General features: G+C 37.6%; 1 protein-coding gene across 12 annotated transcripts in view; it reads left to right on the forward strand.

The window, feature by feature from the left end:
* MAGI2 (membrane associated guanylate kinase, WW and PDZ domain containing 2) overlaps positions 1-19,201 on the forward strand; it is a 702,680-nt gene that overhangs the window by 452,182 nt on the left and 231,297 nt on the right. For all 12 annotated transcript variants that reach the window (XM_015627313.3, XM_033514718.1, XM_015627312.3 and 9 more), the window contains 2 exons: positions 9,322-9,537; positions 16,487-16,700. In XM_015627313.3, the coding sequence (XP_015482799.1) occupies positions 9,322-9,537; positions 16,487-16,700 (430 nt within the window). The remainder of the gene's footprint in view (positions 1-9,321; positions 9,538-16,486; positions 16,701-19,201) is intronic.

Consider the following 19,201-nt stretch of genomic DNA (forward strand, 5'->3'; position numbering starts at 1 on the left):
CAGAGTATTTATAGGATAAAGCCACCCTAGTACGTAAAAAGGTGGAAGAAAAAAAAAATACTTTAATTAAAAGGGAAAGCAGCTATGTAAAATGGAACTATGGAAACAGTGATGAAGAAAACTTAGAAGTCTGAACTCCCTGAAATGTGCTGAAGTGTGAAGTGATACCTCTGAGGAAAATATATTTTTTAAAATGAGCACTAACATATATGTCTTAATTTTGGGGGAGTGGGTCTTCAAAATTTCTGAAAATCAAACCATGCCCTGTGCCAGTCAGGTGTACTTTATATGTACCTTAATGTTACGAAAATTCATTTGCTACTGAAAATTTTCTTGAAAAATACCAATTAAGAAATAAAAAACAAACTCATATATCCTTACTCAGTCTGTATGGGTGGAAAAGAGATGTTCTCACTGGGGTCAGTTGGTGTCCAACAGTAAGAGAACAGCAATTTTGTCATGTTGGAAGGGTTGACAGCCTGTCTGGTCCCCATCCCTGTATTTGTGAATTTAGAAACTTCCTCTGCTATTGCATTCACTGGGGGCCAGAACACTTGGGCAAAAATCCACAGCTATAATTAGTGACTTAATTTTAATGTAGATGAATAGACAATCCTGAAGCCGGTTATTAAAATGTCATTACTTGACACAGAAGTTAGCATATTTGCCTAATGTCTGTTAGCAGAAGCTGCAGAGACCAACCCAAATGAGAATTCTGCCTGGGGAAGAGGCAGAGCAAACACAAGGCATCAAAAATCCCCCTGCCCCTGGGAAACAGCTGGCTAGCCCCTGCCAGAAAATGCTGATGTGTTTCTTGGGAATGCACAGGCAAAAACTCTGATCTCTCTGTTCTAGCAGAATGCTGGGATGTCCAGAAAGTATTTCTCTAGCTGAAACCCAATGCAGTCAGGAAATGGAAAGGGGAGAAAAAACAGACTTTGTAACAAGCAGCATTGGGGATGTCAATATCCAACAAGTATGGTATTAATTCTGTGTATCATATCATGTATAACTCATTAAGACGGCACTCCCAAAGTAAATAAATTTTAATCTGTATTTTTAATTTGGACTTTAATTTAACAGCAAGGCTCAGAATACTAAGAAATCTGGATTCAAAGGCTTAGTTAGTAAGAAAAGAGCAAAAATATCTCTGGGACCTTCAGTTTTCTGTCTAAAAGAAACTAAAAGTAGCCAAAAAGGTCATAGTAAAAGTATACCTTGCTTGTGAATATTTCAGAGAACACAATAGAAGTTAAAAGCTGTTTTTTAAAAACATAATTGTGAATCTATATTTAATAACTGTTTTTCTATAAATTCTGGTAGATCTGAACTATGACCTTTCCTCTTCCTTTGCTATTTTAATGACACAAGTTCATGAGTCAAAATAATACCAATGTAAATCTAAAATCTAAAGGTTCAGAAGGCTTCATTTTTTAATTCCACTTTCTTTGGAGTCACAGTAAGAGTTCTGCAACTTTAATCCATCAAGCAGCTTTGCAAAACCGTCATGAAAATGTATGAACCCAAGAACAAAATCTACTCACCCAACCTTACAGCAATGATTAAAAAAAGCCCTAATTATAGTATAGTCACCCATCAAAATAAATTACTCAGGATGAGTGGGTGAAAAGAAGTTTGCTAGACTTCCTTAAGGAGGTGGTAATTGTCTTGGATTTTGTTAAAATACATCACTAATTATATTTTAACAAAGTCTATGTACTCTTTACCTCTTTAAGAATTTTATAAGATGGTTGTAAGAATACTGAGAAAGGAACTTTTCACATTTAGAATATTCTATATTTGTTTTTACTGCAGAACAAAACAGACATATTAAAAATACACTCTCTCTCTCTCTATATATATATATATATATGATCAGAAATGTTAGATTAAAGTGATTTCTCAAAAAGATGGCAATTGATTGGACATAGTTCTATGGCAAAGTGACATCTGTACACAGTGAAGTGAGAGCATGGTGATGCTACATGCTTGGTTCATGGAAGTCCACAGAAACATCATTTAGGAATTCCTTCCTGTCTTTGACATCCATTGCATGCAAATGATGTTCAGGATTAGTGGCTGAGTCACCATCCCTGAAAATGTTCAATAAACTTGCAGTTGTGGCACTGAGGGACATGGTTAGATGTAAACATGGCAGTGCTGTGTTAATGTTTATGTTGATGATCTTAGAGATCTTTTGCAGTCTTAACAATTCCATAGTTTTAATAATAAATCCTTCAAAGATGTCTGCAACACATATTCCTGGGATATGTTGTCCAGGAAAACTTCACTCAATATTTGAAAAACTACCAACCTCATAATTTCTTACCCTGCTGGCTATACTGCCAGTGTGTTGGGCCTGCCCTGAACACTACCAAAACCATGAGCTTGTTTTCTTGTTGTGTTCTGGAGATTAACAGAAACCTATACTTAAACTTACATTCCAAGATTGCACGGAGTGTGGACTCCATACAGCAGCAGACATCAGGGCTGTGATGTCCCAGGGCTGTGTAGATGGAGATTTTTTTAGGCACTTCCTGGATGATGATTGTTTTACTTAATACCAGTTAAACACTCCATCAGTTAAACACTTAGATCTAGGTAGAATATGGACCATAATAGTGCATTTGCGGACTCCAAAGCAGATTAAGTTAAAAAATAAATATCTTGTTATAAAAAAATCATTGATTTTCATAGTATCATAGGATAGTTTGAGTTGGAAAGGACATTTAATGGTCATCTAGTCCAACCCACTTCAATGAGCAGGGACATCTTCAGGTAGATCAGGTTCCTCAGACCATTTTCCAAGTTGACAAATGTTTCCAGGTATGAGACATCTATTACCTCTCTAGAAAACTTCCAGTGTTTCACCATCCTTACAATTAAAATTGTCTTCCTTATTACTGAGTCTGAATCCAGCATCTTTTACTTTAAAACCATTATCCCTTGTCCCATTGCAACAGGTCTTTCTGAAGAGTCATCCTTTTAAGCCCCCTTTAAGCACTGAGTGGCCACAATAAGGTCTCCCTGGTGTCCTCTCTTCTCCAGGATGAACAAACCCAACTCTCAGCCTGTCCTCATGGAGTGGTGCATCATTTCTCTTCTCTGGACCTGCTCCAACGGGTCCACATCCTTCTTGTGCTGAGAATCCATCCAATCCATCCAAAGGTGGATGCAGCACTACAGGTGGGGTCTCATGAGAGCAGAGCAGAGGGGCAGAATCCCCTCCCTCGCCCTGCTAGCCATGCTCCTTTGGATGCAGCCCAGAATATAATTGGTTTTCTGGACTGTGAGTGCACATTTCCAGGTCATGTCCAGATTTTCTCCCACCAGCACCTCCAAGTCCTTGGCAGGGCTGCTCTCGATCTGTTGATGCCCCACCTGTGCTGCCGCAGGGTTTGCCTCACCCCAGGTGCGGCACCTTGCTGTTGGTCTTGTTAAACCTCATGGGATGAGCTCCTGGACACTGGGGCTTGTCCAAGTCCCTTTGGATGGCATGTTCTTCAGGTGTATCAACCAAACCTTGCTTGGTGTCATCAATAAACATGCTGAGAGTACACACAGTCCCACTGGTGATGTCACTGATGAAGATATTAAACACTCTTTTTCCCAATATGGACCCCTGAGGTACACCACTTGTCACCAGTCTTCATCTGGATACTCATTATAAACAGACATAAATCATGAACAGATGCTTCTTGTTGTATGCAGTTGGCTTCTTGTCATAAATAAATTCAGCCATCTTCTTTTAGTCAAATTATAAAATAATAATATTTGTTCACATTATTATTTTATTGAAAATTAAGCTAATTTCTGCCTACTTAAAACTCTCTATACCATTGTAATCTATTACATTTCCATATATATTTGTTTGTGAACTGTTAAAATACCAAGTGTAACTCAAATCTAGGCAACAATTAGACTTCAGAATACTTCCTCTTAATTTATTATCAGTCAGTTAATTTATTAGTAGTCAGTGAACACAAAAGCAAATATGTAGAGGTTTAACATTCATCATAATATTTGCAGTTATTGTTCTCATAACTGAAAAGTAAGTTTTGTCTTTCATTTCCCAGAGTTGTGGCTGACTCACAGAATTTTGACTGATACTTCAGCAATTCAAAGCTGTATAAACAAAAAAAGACAGATCAATCTAAGGGAGAGTGCTGAATAAGCACAGTCAGGTGTGTATTTGTAGCTGGATATTGTTTCATCCTGTTCTAAAAATAGGTGTGAAAAGGAATGTGTCTCTGCTCTGGGCTCAGAATGTGAGTCACACCATAGCTGGAAGTATTCATCCCAAAAGCTTCTGGCTTTGGCAAACCTCTTGTTTTCTGTCTGGTTTTTCATTTTTACTATAATTTCCTAATTCCTCATCACTATTTTAACTTTTCATAAGACTTACATTTTTAAACTAGAGTTTTTAACTTCTCAGATGAGATCACTGGAGCTTCAGGACCAAAGGACGCTCTCAGCAATGATCCCTTTGCTCCACAGCCTGATGGCTCAGGCTGGCCTGGCCCAGGAGCTAAAGGAGCACGTCCTCTTCCACAGCCTGGAGTGCAGACATGGCACAAAGCCCTTCCTCTCCCTTCTCTGTCCAGAAGGATGGCAAGTGGAAATGTCCACTCTATGCTGTGTTTTGGATCTTTCCTCACAGAAAGGGAGAGGGACTGGGAAGGCCAAGCAGAGGAAAATGCATGTAGGTCAGTCCCTGCAATCCCACGACGTGGGAGACACATTTATGACTGTGCCCAGTAACTGGGATCACTAGGTGTCGAGCACACCAGTATAGCCACTGTCAGTATATCTGAGTCTTGGTATCACTTCAGCATGAGGATTCTTCTGCTTCTTTACTACCACCCAAATGCTCTTTTTTGCCTTCCACAAAGGCTTACTTTTTCTCAGGAAGCAAGTTAGGATATTGCTATCATCAAGCACTTTATCGATAAAATAAAAGTCTTCCTACATCCTGACATATGTGAACTAAAGTTAAGAAAAAAAAGTAAGCTGTTTCATCCTCCTTATTTCCTCATTTTTCTGCTTCTTGTGACTTTCTGACTTCCTGATCCAGTCTCTGTCATCAGAGCAAGCCTACCCATTAATTTCTGTGACTCTTCCTTGCAGAATCAGGGTGCTGATCAGGGTTCATACAGCTCAGGGGTGGCAAGGGATACTTGGTAATTGTCACTGTGCCATGGCTTCCAAGCCACTTTGGCAGCCAAGTCAAATAGGTCAGGCCAGACCATCTTCAGTATCCAGCTGCACTCAGAACCAGCTGGGAGCACTGAAGCAATCAGGAGCAGCAGCCAGATGGATTCAGCAGCGGTGCTTTCCCTGCACTGCCTGTCTGCACAGAGGCTTTGATTCAGGCCCAGCACAGAGAACTTAATCTGACCTCTTGACTGTGCAGGGGTGGCAGGTGAGTATACACACTTTTTTTTGAGCACAACAAGGAGGGACCTGAGTAATAGAGCAGCTGTACTTAGTCAAATGGGGGGGAAATGTCTCTACTAGTGCCCCTTGGAAGATCACAGAATCACCAATATTGGACGAGACCTGTAAGATGTTAAAGCATAAAATACAAGAACAGGGAAGGCATGCAGAGTTACATTCTGCACTCTGCCAATCTGATTGTATGGAACTCTTGATTCAGAATTTGAACCTTTACATTTAATAGGCTTTCATGGTCTTTTTTTCTTCTATGACTTTTTATAATTGCTTTTTTTTTACTGCATTTATGATACTGACAGCATCTGACAGTGAATGCCACTATTCTCTTATGCTGTTTAAAAAAAAAATACTTATTTTGCTTGTTTTAAACCTGCTAATTTAGGATTGGGCATCCTCTTATTCTCAAGTAGTGGGAAGCCAAGCATCCATTCATTGATTTTCTAGGCACTTTCCCAGGGTTGTCCTGTTTTTATCCATATCTGCCATATCCCCCTTCAGTTGTCCCATTTCCAAGCTGAAACCTCAAAAACAATTTAAGCAGTTCCAAGCTTTAATTGCCCTTCTTTAGTTCCCCCATGTAATTTCTGAGAGGCGAGTACCAGAACAGCAGGCAGTATACAAAAGAGAGGGTACTATGTGATTTTGTATAGTGCTATAAAGGTGTTGTCTGGTTTGTGCTCCATTCATTTTTTAAAAGAACTCCTAACTGCTGTTTTTTTTCTGACTGCCAATGAGCATGGGATTTATGTTTTCTTCTAGTCCACTTTTTTTTTTTCCTTTTTTTTGTTTATTTTTTAATAATTCCTTTTTAAAAATTGACTACAGTTGAAATTATTTATTTGACATCATTTTTTACCTACAGGAAAATGAATTTCAGTACCTTATTATTAGTGTTTCAACAATAACCTATTGAACCAGCCCTGGCCTTGCTTGGGGAAGATGAAAAAGAGAGCAGAGATTATCAAAATTTCATGGCAACAAAAGTTATGTTTTTTAAACATTTAGTCTCTATATTATGCCTAGGTATGACATTTGCCAAGGTTTTATGAGAGTATCCCATTATCTCTAATATCCCAAGTATTAAGTAAGGAGTTTCAAGACACTAAGAATCTCTTCTTCATAAAAGATACAGTTCACATTGATTCTAATTTTTCTATAATGGAGCATTGCTCCTTCATTGAAGTGGCTGGATCTCTCACCCTATATATTTTTTTCCATTGTAGTTTAACTATTTATTTTTTTTTTATGACACGCTGATTGTATCAATATGTGTATAGTTTCTTATTTTTATGTTCATTGTTTTTGCACATTTTTGAATTAAAGGTATAGATCAATAGGTAGGTAGCAATAAATAATTTAAAATTCACTTTTAAATCAATGGTTATTAGATCATAAAGCACATAAAGTGTTATGTTACAGGACAGAAGTTGGAAACTAAACAGCATTTTCAGTTTGAAACTGAATGAGTTAAATCCTCTTTGGCCCCTGATCTTACATGTGCAATTTTTTCTTATATTTTTATATATGTGATATTCTTAGATGGTTTTTTGGTAAATTTTATCTCTGTCTCTAATGCATACAGTCAAAGTGAAAATGTGTCTAATATTTTAAAATAACATGAGAGTGTCCTTCAGTTAAAACACCTCATCTACTATTCAGGATATTAACATTACTGCTATTTACTGCTGCACTCAATTTTGTATGACAATGACAAAAGTAAGAACAAAGGAAAAGAAAGCCAAGGTACTGCACTTCAGTTTCACAGTTTGTGTCACACTGGTACGATACCCCTGGGATAGCCTTCTACTATTTACGGCATCAGTGGAAATCAGTGAATATTTGACAAGTTTTGTCAGGCTTAAGGCCTCTGAGGCACTAATTGAGACTGGTAAAATGGCTTAGACCAGGGAGATTTTTTAACTGAGGAATCCTTTTTTCAAAATATGTGATATTTGAGACACACAGTCTCACCAGTAAAGGTAGTGTGATCTTAGAGCAATACAAAAGTAGACTTCCAACTGAACACTGTTGGTTTCCAGATACTCTCAAAATAGCCTGTACTGTCAGAGTATAGAAATTTGAATGCAAATAGATCTGATCTTGACACTTTTTGGAGGTACAGTTTTGTGAATGGACCAATGTAAATTTTGTTTTTCCCCCTTAGACCCCAAATCCTGCTCCCCTGCTTTAATTCTGACAGTCAGAGAGCTCCCACAGTCACCCCCTACAGAGCCACATCTCATTCCACTGCTGGGGCTCTTGGTTAAACCTGCTGCCATCTCACAAATTCCAAAGAAAATCTGCAGTAGCTTTTTACTGTGTATTACAATTACAGAAACATCTGTTATTAATATTGTTTTGCTGAAGTGCTGTAAAAATTCATTGAGTATTCAGTAGCTGCAAGGCTGTTCAGTTACTTACCTGTACTGAGGTGGTCATGTGGCTGAACATTCTAAGTCCTCGGAAACACACAGAACTACAAGTGCCAGTAATAATTTTTACTCTGCCTACAAAATTTATTTTATGATGGTTTACTGTGCATGTATAACATATGCATTTATTTTTGTCATACCTATGTGTGGTAACAATGATATTGTCAGTTGCTACAGGTATTTGATCATACAGAAGTCCTAAATAATGGGATAAAAAGTTTGAAAATGGTCATAAGGTCTACAAATATTGTTAATAGCTTGATGTGCTTACAGAGGGGTGCTTTTGCTTTTTTTTTTCCTTTGGTGGGGGGAGAATGGGGGAGACATGGGAGGGCAGAAAAGTTTCACAGACCTGGACAGTACTTTTATTTTCCCATAATAACTGCTGTAAATCTACTTGTAAAACAACCTGTTCATTGCCCTTCAATACAGCTTACAGGTGAAAAAAGAAAACAGCATAAATACCATGTTTTCATCTTGGATTACTATTAATGCTTCTTTTTAGAAAGCACGTGTTTTTTAAAATATTTAATTATGTTGATCTATTTTTAATCATATTTTTAATGAAAAATTTGTGGTATCAGCAATACACTAATTTTGAGATTAGATGTGAAAAAAATGCAAACATACAGATATTTGATAGATAAGATGGGACTGTGGTCTATCTAATCTAATAATCCTTCTGGCAGAAAGTGGATGACTCAGAGGAAGTTGCCAGAAATTTCAGGAGACACAAATAGAGGTAATCTGTCAGCCACCCTAAGTCTCCTCAGAATTCCTTAGTACTTTGAGATAATGCAAAAAAAGCATAAAGCATAAAGTTTCAACTTTCTTTGAAAATATATTAGCATTAACGATTACAAATTTTGAAGTCATGAATAGCAAAAGTTTGACAAATATGAAAAAAAAGATAGTGAAAGTCTTACTGAAAACTGCAAATCTCTGAATCATTCAATGATTATTTACTTTCTAAGCATGTGGGATAATTTGAGGGAGTGAAATGACATAACATAATAAATAATAATTATTCTTGTCATAATATTGATCCTCAAGAAACTCTTGTTTTGTCACATAAATGTTGTAAAACTAATTTGTCCTAACTAATGATTTGAAATAAGAGAGCAGCCTCTGGTACACTACTAGTTGGTAAAGTATTTGGATGAGAGGAATGTAAGCTTAACCTGTTATAGTTTCAGAAATTGATAAGATACATATTTGTGAGCATGATTGGATCACTTGTGCTACCATCAAGAAAATTAATTACCATTTCAGGAAAGGTAAACATTCAATTTTGCAGAAAACATTTTGAATTATTCTTTATTTTAGCTGATGAGCCAGGTCCTACCTCACACATCCATTAATCTAAGATAAAAGGAACAGCAGCAGCCTGTGTATTTCTGCAATCTTATGTGTTTTGCTTTCCTTTTCTTTCCAGACAACTATTACGGCACTCCAAAGCCTCCAGCAGAACCGGCTCCGTTGCTGTTAAATGTGACAGACCAGATCCTCCCAGGAGCCACTCCCGGGGCTGAAGGCAAACGTAAAAGGAATAAGTCTGTGAGCAATATGGAGAAGACAGGCATTGAACCACCAGAGGAAGAAGAGGAAGAAAGACCTGTGGTCAATGGAAATGACGTGACAGTAACACCAGGTCTGTTCTTCCTTCTTACTTTGCAGTCAGTTTCTGTTATTCAGAGTCCCCAGTTACCTCCTTCTGCAGTGAGATTGTGCATGTTCAGGTAAGGATGTTCTTGCAAGAGGGAAAGGCAGGAGTCCTGAATATTAGGATTTCTCTGAAGCCTAAAAAAATTACTTAACCTCTATTTTGGGGAGTCATCTCACTTACCTCAGCTGCTGTAAAGATTTCCATCTCTGAACTAGTCTCTTTGGACCCTCTTTATAGACCAAAGAGAAAAATACCTTTGTTCTGAGCATGGATTGTGACCTGGTTTAGATTTCTAGGTTAGGAAATCATTTACCAGTGCCTGTTCCTCTCTGTTGACTATAGAGGGAGTCTGGAGAACTGCAATTTGTTCAGATAAATAGTCTCTGTGTTTTGGGTCTTCCTGTTCTCAAATGATGACACTCACAAGATTGTTCAGCACTTTATGAAGTGAACTTTTGTAAATTTTAATGAAGACTTAGCAATATCATGGAATACTAAAGTCACACATTAAAAAAGTTGTGGCAGTGCCATTAAAACTTAGCTGGCAATACTATCTGGAGGACACTTTTCAGGAATGTTTCAGAGGCTGCATAAAGCTGATAAGGGTTTCAGATGTCAAGTCCTAAAAGACAATTGTTCTTTTACTGCTTGGATCACAATGCTTCAATAAAAAAAGGGGTTCTGGCTACTGACTGATATCGAGAGAGAGAGAGCACTCCAGCCTATTCTGAAGCAGGTAATCAACTTTCCCCTCAACCTTCAGCAAGACAATATTGTACAGAACTTAATAATTCTTATCCTGAAACAGAATTTAAGAAAATATTTTTTGTTGTTCAGATAGAAAATTAAAGAATTCAGATTTTTATATCTCTGAGAAATAATGCTGTGAATCCTTTTTGGTAACCTTAGAAATTCAGAAACAGATTGTTGAAGTAGAAGTCTAATGACAGTCACATGATGTGAACATAAAATGAAGTATTGCAAGTTCTCTAAATGTATAAGTTACTGTGAAACTAAAAATCTATTACCTAATCTTCTAAGCTATGTGGAAAGATTTTCATACTGCAAAGTCTATATATATCTTTTTAATTCCTGCTTCATTACAAAGTATACTGAATTTGATACCTACCTATCCAGGATGGTTCTGCCACCCGCTTTTCTTTAGCTGTTGCCTAGCATTACATATAAAGGAAAATTCCTGTGCAGAATCTATCTCCATCTACCAAAAGTGTCCAGGATGAGTGGGGTGAGAGTGGGTCTGATTTCTTCCCCTTGGCTCTCCAAAGGGCTGCAGTATTTCTCCCCTGCCACTGCCACCACATGCTGCACAAGCCTTGCTCATCCTTTCCACACAAGATTGCATCTGTCGGCATTGCCCTGGTGCTTAGTGCCTTTCCTCCTCAGCTAAGCAGGAAAGGATGAAGCCCAGAGATTCGAACATCAGCACTGCCGCTGTTGCCAGGATACTTCCACAGTGAAAGAGGCAGGGCAGGATTTGGTGTCTGATGTGTATTGTAGAAATCATTAGAAAGATCTTTCTTTGTAGGTATTCGAAATGTGCCACACAAGAGACAATTGCTGAGGAGCAATTTCCAGGACAATATGTTCCATCTCCCAGTGGATCAAGAGGCAATATTTACCTGCATTTTTCCTTGAATTCTACACCTATAATATGCTTCTCCCAGGCAAATTCTGTGTGAACAATGACTAGGCAGCACCCAAGAAGTAGGCACTGGCATGTGCTGTGTAACAAAATAAAACACATGAGCATGGGTGTAAGACAGCCCCCCTCTTCCCCCTCCTCTCCCCCGCAAAGTAAATCCTGTCGGTGTGGCCAGCAGAACAAGCAGTGCCTGTTTTGGCTCCCATGGTTTTATAAGCAGGTTTTTGTTTCAGTTACACTGATTGAGGACTTTGGGGATTGTAGCAAAGCAGCTCTGTACATACATGCTGTGTTGCTTTTGTTGGCCAGTGTGGCTCCCACAGACCCTGTTACTGCAGTCATTTTCTCTGTGAGCTGACAGAGGCTTAGTCACCTCTAAAATGTCAGTGCATTTGCAGTTTGTGTCTTTAAACAATCAGGAAAACCAGAATATTTAAATTTATTTATTTATTTTGAAACTCTTGTTGGAGAGAGCATTTTCGTTTTTAAAAAGAATCAACAAAGGTAGGACATTTTTTATTGCCAATTCTTTTAGAAAGTGTGTTCTATTTGAAATACTTCACTTCCAGGAGGAGGCTTTTATTAATTATAAGACTCCTGGGACATCTCAAACATTGATTCATTTTTTATAGATGCTCAGCAATTTAATGGCTTATTAACTGCATATCCAAGCCTGTCAACTCAAAGGACTGCTCTAACACATAGGACCACGAGGTTCAAATAGTAACAGACCTTAGATGATTCTGAGGAAAAGAAAGCCATCCTTATCAGACCAATTAAGTGATATCTGTGGTTACAGAGGTCTTTGTGCTGAACTTCCAGGCAACTTTTCAGTGTCAGTTGGCATAACCTGCGCTAGTGTTGAGCTTTAGCAATTAATACGTTCCATATGCCTTGTTTCATGTCCATCAGATTTCCCTGAGACAGTTGTATGTGGACAAAGTGACCATAATTGTCTGCCCAACATGTTTACTCTTCCTGATTTGTATCACTTGCCTCAGCCCAGAAGCCACCAGGAATTCTTCTCAGTGCTTCAGGATGGGGCTTTTGGCCTTTTTAGAATGGAGCACTCTCAGTCCTTCATCATGGATCAAGTTATATATAAAATAGTATGATTTGGAAGATGGGATTTATCTAATCCAGCTTTAGAAAATTATATGCCTAAATGCCTTACTTTTTTGTTTGAGCTATTTGTCTATGCTCTGTTCATATAAAATAAGAAGAAAAAAGAAATTTTGAAGTTTAAGAGAGCATAGCTGTTTTGTATACACATTTTAAGTTATCACCTCTTCAACTTAGAATGAGTAATTCAGTCCACAGATACAGAAGAGCCTAAATGGATAAATTTAAATGAAGACCCTTACTATTTGCCAAGAAACATATGAGAGACATAATCTATAGATTAACTGTTAAAATGGGCAAGTCTAGGCATAGTATTTGGTTTCTTATGCTTGGTGCAATTGTCCACATTACTGGGTGAGAGATAATTACACTTAAGACTTTCCCGATGGACACTGTATTGAGATTAATGATTTCTGCAAGACTGATGCTTTGACCAAAGAGGTAAAAAGAGTCTTGATCAAATTGAAATCAGAAACTTGTCAGACATTCAGCCTTTTTTACTGCTGTAACTGTTTATGTCTGCAAGGGATTGAGTTGGTCTCCTTAACAATTGGCATCAGTATTTGACATGGTGTTGGTCATGTTACATTTGCTTTCCACTTCTGACTGATGAAGTTTATCATCCAAACTCCAGCAGAATCACTTTAACATTGAAAGCATGCTTATGTATGTGCATTATTCTGACAGTACTTGAGAAATGACAAGTTGCACCCAGAAAATGAAATTCTGTCAGGCTCAAATTAATTGAAGCATAAGATATGACATAAAGTTTCAAAATTATCATTCCAGGCTTTAGGAATGAACAAAAGACCAGAGTCCCAATGCCATCACTCACCATGAAAGGTGCACTAGTCCCAGGACACAGCTTGAGTTTATTGTTTTATTATTACACAGCTAAGACAGCCAGAGGCACGAAAATAACATACAAAGCTTCCAAGAGCCATGAGATTTAAAAGCATACAAAACTTGGTATCCATTGATTTTTCTAGATGCGTTCTTTAGACTCAATTTATCACAACTAAGTCACATCCCATGACCCACAGAATGCCCTGTGCTCCCCCAGTCTCCATGACTCCTGATTTCCTCACCCATGTCATGCCCTGGTTCTCACTGTGTCAGGAGTCAGTGGGAGCAGTGCCTCCACTCAAAAGCACCAAGCCCTGAGTATGGCTCCAGCTCTGTGGGAAAGGGAGAAACTCCAAGACTGCAGAATTACATCTTCACAAGAAAATACATACACATGTATTAGCAAATTTGAGTTTAACTACTTTTGTTTCCACAGTTATTTTAAAAGGATAGAATCTTTTCTGTACAGAATTTAATTTCTTAAATTCTATTTAAATTACTAAATTTAAATTTTATCTATGAATTTTATCTTTAAATTTAATCTATAAATTACTATTTAATAATTTATCGTTTCTTTGCTAGTATTGCTTGGATGATATTAGTTGCTTCTTTTGGATGAAGAGACTAAGTTTTTTTAATTCTCTGCATGAATAATCTGCAACATTAAAATAAAGGAATAAAGTTACAAAGTCCTCTGACATGTTTAGAGGGCAAATTTCAAGAATTAGACTGTAAACAGTAGAAACAATTTTAACCTTTTTTTTTTCTTCTTTCTGTCATCATGATGGCTGGGATTTGTTAATATAGATATTGAAAATCACAAGTCTGACCTCTTCAGACCTGTTGAAAATAAGATATGGAGGAAGAACACATACAAGAGATATCATGGTAAAATCCCAGGACACAGCGATGTCACCACATCTGTGCTCTATTAGACGAACTGGCTGATGAATACTCCGTGTATGTGATGCACCTGTGCCCCAAATGAATTTGTTCTACTGTGGTCATATCTGCCATGTGACCTTAATCCTTATATTCAATTTAATCTGCATGTCTTCCTTCCTGTGGTAGAAATGTGGTCAAGGCTGCAGGCAGCATCAGGAATACAACTGACAGATCTGTTAATAATGCCTGAAGCAGATGAAGACTTTTGCTTTGAAAAGATAAGAATAAAACACCCCAAAAATTATTCAGCAATTATTACATTGTCCTATTCTCAGGGGAAGTGGGGACCATATATAATCTTTGCTTTATAGGAAGTTTTACATATTTGAAAAAGCTACAGACAGAGAGATTCATGTTTCCAAACAGCATAAAATTATTCTAATTCCACACAGTTCAAGCATGAGTTTAGCAGCATGAGCTGCATGTGGATGTAGAGCTGAAGATCATTACCCTTTCCAAGGTTGAATTTGGGTTTTTTCCGTGCTATTCTAAAGGGTTGATGTGTCAATGTCAAAAGCATTTTTTAAGATCATGAAAGCTGTATATGCCATTTATCCCCAAGAAGCACCACCTTTTACTATGTCATGTAAAGAAAAAAAGATTAGTTTGACACAATTTCTTCCTCAAAAGTCTTGACAAGTATTTACGACCTCTGAAGAGTTTACATGAAGGTGGTTTGATTCTTACTTCCAATCCTAGTAATTAAAAAGAAAAAGATGTGCAGTTACAGTTTCATGTAACTTTTTAGTTACAAAAAGACAAAATAGCCTAATTGAGTAAATCATTTCAGAGGAAGCTTAGGTACTCTGAAATTAAGAATATAAAACTATCTAAAAGCCTCCATTATAGATACTTTGATGAAACCAGGGTTGTGTTTGTCCTTTCCAAGTTTATTTTCCCAGGGAAGTGTTGCCATTGCTTGCCGTGAGTCTGCTTTTGTGGTACACTCTGTACCCTGGGTTCCATTTCATCCAGCTCTGCCAATTGAGAGCAGCTGGCTCATCTGTGTTTCACCTGACCTGTTCTCTGCCCACTCCACCTTCTTTAGCCCTATTGCTGATATTATGTTAGTCATTTAATCACAGCTGATTTTTTTTTGTACTAGTGACTGAGGCAAAAAGAGCACTAATTGCCTTGGGGTTTTTTTGAGTCATAAACTATTAGCTTTCCTTCCTTCCCACATAGTAGAATGAATCTGATTTTTGTATTATTATTATTTTAATTTTTATTTTTATCATTGCACTTACAGAAAGTTTTGTTGTTAGCCCTAATGTCCTGACTGTATCCCACTTTCTAGACTGACTGCACTGTTTTGCTGTTAGATGCCCATGTTGCTTTTCTATGTTCATCATTAACAATTTAATCTAGTTTCCACCTTTTGCACAATTCTGTCCCAAGTAGCAGATCATTGCAAATTCATGACTTAATTAAAATTAACTTTGATTATACTTACCATTTTTCTTTTTCATTAGAACAATTTGTACTTGCATTCTGAATATTGCTCATTCAATCTTTACTAGTTCTCCTGAACTTTTTATCTCTTAGCATTGCTTGCCATAATATCTCATTCATTAATTCTGTGGGTTAATTAAAATGTAGGCCTTTATAAACAGTGTTGTTAATTTTTTTGTTGTTCTTCTTTCTTGTTGTTGTAAGCATCACTAATTAGAACATTTCACCCAAGCTGTCTTCCACCTTCCTATATGTTTCACACAGGAATCTGCATAGTTCCTTGCTCTGGGTGCACTGTTAGATCATTTAATAAATTGTCATCTTCTTGCACTTTACTACAGTGTAGACATGTTGAAGCATTTGATATTGGCTGTGGGAAACAAAGCCTCCCAGAGGTCATACTGGCAATGAAATCACAACTTTGTGGTTAATATATCACTTTGAGTCAATGAATGTCATTGGTTTCTTTGATATATGGATACAGATAAAGCAATTAGTGCATATACTTTTTTTACATGAAAAGGATCTGTAGTCTGTAGTAGAACAGTGAGGTAGTTGTTTTATGTGTATATATATGTGTTTATGAGTATTGTTTTAAAAGTTAAGACATGAGACATGAGAGCTGCTGGAGCAGCTGCCTTCTGCTCAGTGCTTAGTGCTAGTCTGGAAGGACTCCTGGGACAGAATGAGACAGAACTCTTTACTAGTTTCTTGTTTCAGTTTGGTTTTATTGCTTTATTTTCTTCTGTTGTGTTCTAAATAAAATGCATCATCAGAGGGGCCGTTCTGTAAACCAAACAGACTTTTTCTCTCTATTTCAAGACTTGAAGTTCAGAGCCTTGCACACAGTAAATTCTTTGCCATTAACCTGGATATCCAAAACCTGTAATTTTTATTCTCTTGTAGAATCAAGTGAACATGAAGAGAAGAGTACAGCTGTCTTGGGTGAGGCATCTACCACCCAGCCTTCTCCTGCACCAGGATATGGTCAACCTGAAGAAGCAAAGGAGGATATGGATGTAACAAAACAGACTAAACCTGAAGAGAATGATGACTTGGGCCCACTGCCTGATAACTGGGAAATGGCCTATACAGAAAAGGGAGAGGTCTACTTTATTGAGTAAGTCTTATTTCTTCTTTTTTTTAATAGCTGTATTGTATTCAACTGGGTGAGAAAATGGTTTGTATGGTGAAGTGGAGCATTGCACTCCTCCTCATTAAAGCAGCAGGAATGTTCTGGCTGTCAGAGCTCCTGAGGGCTGGTGGAAATTCCTGCATTAGTGATTTAGATGGAAGCCTGCAGAGTTTTAAGGTAGGCAACTGGTTGGCTTACTTTGATGGCAGGAATTAAAGCTTTTGTTTCTTCTGTTGAAAGAAAGGCCTTTCTGCTCTTCTGGTGCTTTCTGCTGGAAAAGTAACACAGTCACTGGTTTTGTCCTTCCTTATGTGGACAGAGGTGGAGAAAGTGAAGCTTTTTGCTAGTTAAAGGAAAGGAAAATAAGTGAACTAAAAACTAGCTAACGATCAGTAGAGGGAGACCATGCTATATATGGAAATAGTAAAATAAATGAGCAGACTATAAGGAGAGTTCGTTATGTGTAGAAACTTTTCCCTGCTGGAAGATTATACATACCTGTTCCTAGTTAGTAAACACATTGAAGTAATGGATATGAAAGTTCTTTATGCTCTATGTGCTCTCATTGAGCTCTTAGAGAGCGTTCAAAGGAGGGCCACAAGAATGGTGAAGGTTCTGGAGGGGAAGCCTTATGGGGTGCAGCTGAGGTCACTTGGTTTGTTCAGCCGGGGGAAGAGGACACTGGGGGAAGAACACATTGCAGTCTGCAGCTTCCTCACAAGAGGAAGAGGAGGGGTAGACACAGATTTCACTCTTGTGACCAGGGATATGACTCGAGAAAATGGCCTAAAGCTGAGTCAAGAATGTTTAGTTTGGATATCAGGAAAAAGTTTTTCACCACAGAGGGTAATTGGGTACTGGAACAGGCTCCCCAGGAAAGTGGTCACAGCACCAGCCTGACAGAATGGAGGGTTTGCACAATGCTCTCAGGTACCTGGTGTCATTGGAGTGTCCTGCACAGGGCCAGGAGCTGGACTGGATGATCTTGATGGATCCCTTCCAACTCAGCACATTCTATGATTCTATGATTAATGTACATTACCAGGATAAAAATACAGCAAGTTTCAGAGTTGTGTTCCTTTTGTGTTCCTCAGAAGAAAAAAAACAATGGAAAAAACAACATTTCCATCAGTAGAACTCTACTACAGAGGTAGAAAAAGCATTTACTTTAAGGAACTGCCTCAGTTTGGAGCATTGTCTGTTATTCTGATTATTCATAGGTAAAAATAACATTTGGTGGTGTCAATTATGCCTTAAATCCTGTATTTAATTTAAAATGTTGTGACTATCACATGAAGTATAAACAAATGTTAAGAATAAAGTTTGTGCATGAGACTTTTTAATGAATACTGGCATGACCAACCATAGCTTCTGGCATACACAAGGCTGAAAATAGCAGTAACTATTAAAACATAAGTGTGTTTGCTGAAAAGGGCAAAAATATGCTTATTCCAGAAAAAGAATAATTATAATAACTTTGTCCAAGCAAGCAGAGAAGAGCTAGAATGACCTCAGGGCTAGTTGAAACCCTTGTTTCCTTCTTACCTTACTCCCAAATTTAATTTTTCTTCACATATTGAATGCTCTGACAGAAAGCAGACAGAATTATATGGCACTTTTATTTTACTTGTAACAAAAGCCTGTGGGACATTTGGGGGACAGAGGAAGGGATGATGGGTCGATCACTAACACACCAAATTGTGAGAGTAGTAAATACTGCAGGAGGTAATTTAATAGAAAATGAATATATATTTTGTAACAGATAGAGTGATGGTAAATAGCCCTGATGCTCTACAGAGCAGCCATTGCACTCCTCAAATTCCTTTGATGTTACAGCTTACATCCTTTCCTGGAAATGCTCTGGTATATACTGCAGTTCTGACAATGCTCATCATTCACTTCCACTAAATGAATGTTATGTAAAGCAAAGAAATCAATCAGAGGTGCAGACTGGATAGAAGGACTGTTGTAAGGGCTTCTTGCTTTTGGGATTATATTCTTGAACAATGTATTTGCAAAAAAGTGCAATTACACCTCTGCAAAAATACTAGATTATTTGCTGGAATTCTAGCAAAAGGAACAACTCTAATCATTTGAGTCTTCACATGGCACAGTCTTTTCAGGGTTAAGTAGGAATGTAATGCTGTGGGGATGCTGTTAAATTGCCTCTTTGTTTACAAGTCACTTTGGTTAATGGCATGAAGAGACTCCATTTGCTTTCACAAAAAAACGGAAAGATAAAAAGACAACAAAAACCTATTTGTCTAACAACATCTCCCTGAACAGTAGTAAAGATTGTACTAGATTATTAAATAATAGATGAAAAACAAACATTTTTAAAGTGTACATCACAATGAGTGGGGGAAAAAAGTCACACTAGGCAGCATCTTTTATTGCTTTATTTGAGCCTCATTTGAATTGTGCCTTTAAAGGCTAAAGCCTTCCAGCAACAAACTATCTCAAGTTCCAAGTTGTCACAGGTATAC

The sequence above is a fragment of the Parus major genome, chromosome 1A (genome assembly GCF_001522545.3).
Source record: "Parus major isolate Abel chromosome 1A, Parus_major1.1, whole genome shotgun sequence".
NCBI lineage: Eukaryota > Metazoa > Chordata > Aves > Passeriformes > Paridae > Parus > Parus major.